A 2,663-nucleotide genomic window follows, 5' to 3' on the forward strand; every position below is an offset into this window, starting at 1 on the left:
TATTATTATTATTTTGAAATTTGAAAAAATTGAATTATTTATTATATTTTGTGTTGGAATTTAAAAAAATTATAATGATAAGTTGAGATGATTTTAAGTTTACCAAACTTAGCATGAGGAATATTTTTTATGGCTGAATATTGTATGAAGAAATCCATAACTTAGGCGAGTAATTAATACTTGCACAACCAGATCAAATGGGTAGTACTTTTGACTTTTTATCCACAATATATACTTCATCGATCATTGTGGATATGGACCAAATAACACCGCACTGAAACAACATGAACATTACGGTTAGCTCATAGCTGATCTTATTAGTTGATAATGATCTCACCACCTTTGAGAAGTGTATCCATTTGAGGAGGGAACTAATTAAAAGACAGATTTGACTTATGTCAAAAAAACATATATATAGTTCTAACGGTCGGCTGGTTCATGATCATCATATGATGATATTGGAAAAACCCACTTGGAAAGTGACCTTCTTGAACTACGAACACTTCTCTGTTGGCTGAGATTTTCTTTGCCAGAGGCTGTGCTCGATGATTCTGCGAAGGCCTCGATGCGTCGTATTGCAACCTTCAATGTTTCTTGGGACATGTTTGCAAAGCACACCCTGAACCAGCCCGGCTCAGAGCAATGGCAAGAAGACCCGGGAGAGATGTTCAACCCAACTTCAAAAATAATTCTTTTCCAAAGCTCTTTTTCTGCTTCAAATGTGTCGGACCTTAATAGAAACCTCATGTCCACCCAGCAAAACAATCCGGCATTGCTCTTTGCACACCCAATTCCAGCACTCCGAAGGCCGGAAACAAGCATATCCTTTCTCTTTTTGAGTCTCCTTTGATTCTCCTTTATGTATTTGCTAGTGAATTTCTTGTCGGAGAGCATATTGGAGAGTAAAAACTGAGTCTGAGAAGAAACGAGCCCAAAGCTCGACATTTTGGTAGCTGCGGCAACAACTGTTTCATTGTTAGAGTAAATCATTCCCACTCGAAATCCCGGCAAACCAAGATCCTTTGAGAGGCTGTAAACAATGTGAATGCGGCCCAATAAGTCAGTCTCGTGATCAACATGTTTCTCCATTACAGCTTCTGTGATACTTATGAAGGAGGGAGAGTCAAAGACGGTTCCTGAATAAATTTCGTCGCTTATTATATGGACTTCTTTCTTGATAGCAAAATCAATAAGATGGTTAAGCTCGTCCCGGTTCATGGTCGAGCCCAGAGGGTTCGAAGGATTTGTGACCAACACACCTTTAACTATTAAATTGAGTTTTTGGGCTCGTTGATAGGCTTCCTCCAAAGCCGACGCAGTAATTCTGAAGTCATTTGAACTCGAGCAATGTATCGGGACAATTTCAACCCCAGTCCGCCACTTAAGATCTCTATCAAACCTGCCCAAAAAAGAAGTGATCAAAACAGAATGCAAGAATCAGGTTTGTTTTGGAGCGGCCATTAATAAACTTGATATGCAGTAGATGATTTGGAGAAGATATAAAAAGAGAAGTATATATATATTGTTACCCTGGGTAGTATGGAGTAGGAAGAAGGAAAGCTTCACCAGGTTCAGCAAGGCAGAACATTAGAATCTCATTCGCAGAAGTTGAACCCGCCATAAGCACGAGCTTGTTAGGATCAAACGCTACTTTATACCCTCTTAATTTTGCCATGAAGTCCACCAATTCCTGCACAAGTTAATGTTCAAGTTATTAATAAGGAACCTGCAATAACAGTGCATGCAGTTTTATATAAAGAGATCATTAGCAAATTAAGATGCGAGACTTATAAAGAGATTTACATTCTTTAAAGCAGGGAAGCCATGATAGTCTTGGAAGAGAGCCAGTTCTCTGAATACTGATCTTCCATTTCGTTTCAACCCCAGTACATCTGAATTGTTTGCAAGCCAAGACTCAAGAAGATCAAACGAAAGCTGCAGCAAGAAAAATTCAGTTGGTGGAAATGAGGTTCCTTCCTTATAGACCCAATGAGATTATGTAGGCATGATTATGCATGTATGTGATGTCGGAATTAATTAAATGGACACGGAAGTGGATGCAGTATATGTGTCTTGTGATCTTGTCGGAATATTGTGATATCAGTAATTAGTACAGACACTAACAATAGAAGAATTGTTTTGCTCACCTGATTTTCTGCGAGTCCCATTTGAATGATTCCGTTAGGATTTTGAACTTCATGATAAGGATTGTTCTCATATTCCTGCCACCCTAGGAAGTAGGAAGAGTCTTGTCCATGAGAATCACAACTAGCTTTCCTAGACAACATGGTGGCCGCTACTGATCTATATATATCTAGTATAACCGGGTATACAAAACTTGAAAGGCTCAGAGAGAGAGAGAGAGAGAGAGAGAGGACTTTGGCTGGGAGGCTTAGCAATGTCTAACATTTTAGAGGGCTGCATGCATTTATATAGTGAGAAAATGACCTAAATCCGACATGTATAATTGTGTTGACTTACTTAGAGTACTCTCATTGGCCAAGGTTAAAAGATATTTTTGATAAAGGTAAGATAAATTTAATTTTTGGCTATTCTATTCATATAAATCTCTATATTAAAATGTCTATTTTTTTATTATATAACAATAAAATAATATAAGATAAATTTAGTTTTGATTATTCACATTAAATCTCTACATTAAA

At 37.5% G+C, this 2,663-nt stretch overlaps 1 protein-coding gene across 1 annotated transcript; it reads right to left on the minus strand.

Annotated features, from left to right (window-relative positions):
* Window positions 1–373: 373 nt before the first annotated feature.
* LOC121260651 (1-aminocyclopropane-1-carboxylate synthase 3-like) lies at window positions 374–2,294 on the minus strand. Its single transcript, XM_041162598.1, has 4 exons — window positions 2,148–2,294; window positions 1,804–1,935; window positions 1,530–1,690; window positions 374–1,399 (listed from the first exon to the last, which is right to left on the minus strand). Exons 1-4 carry the CDS (start codon window positions 2,286–2,288, stop codon window positions 421–423), a joined length of 1,413 nt encoding a protein of 470 aa, XP_041018532.1. The 5' UTR covers window positions 2,289–2,294; the 3' UTR covers window positions 374–420.
* Window positions 2,295–2,663: the final 369 nt, after the last annotated feature.

This window comes from Juglans microcarpa x Juglans regia, chromosome 4D (assembly GCF_004785595.1).
Source record: "Juglans microcarpa x Juglans regia isolate MS1-56 chromosome 4D, Jm3101_v1.0, whole genome shotgun sequence".
Taxonomy (NCBI): Eukaryota; Viridiplantae; Streptophyta; class Magnoliopsida; order Fagales; family Juglandaceae; genus Juglans; species Juglans microcarpa x Juglans regia.

Bases quoted from the DNA above. Each gene is read 5' to 3' on its own strand.
- LOC121260651 (XM_041162598.1), bottom strand. From the start codon at position 2,288: ATGTTGTCTAGGAAAGCTAGTTGTGATTCTCATGGACAAGACTCTTCC. The intron at 1,936-2,147 runs GTGAGCAAAACA...TTCTTGCTGCAG, and splicing joins TGGGACTCGCAGAAAATCAG to CTTTCGTTTGATCTTCTTGA. The intron at 1,691-1,803 runs GTAAATCTCTTT...TAACTTGTGCAG, and splicing joins GCTTCCCTGCTTTAAAGAAT to GAATTGGTGGACTTCATGGC.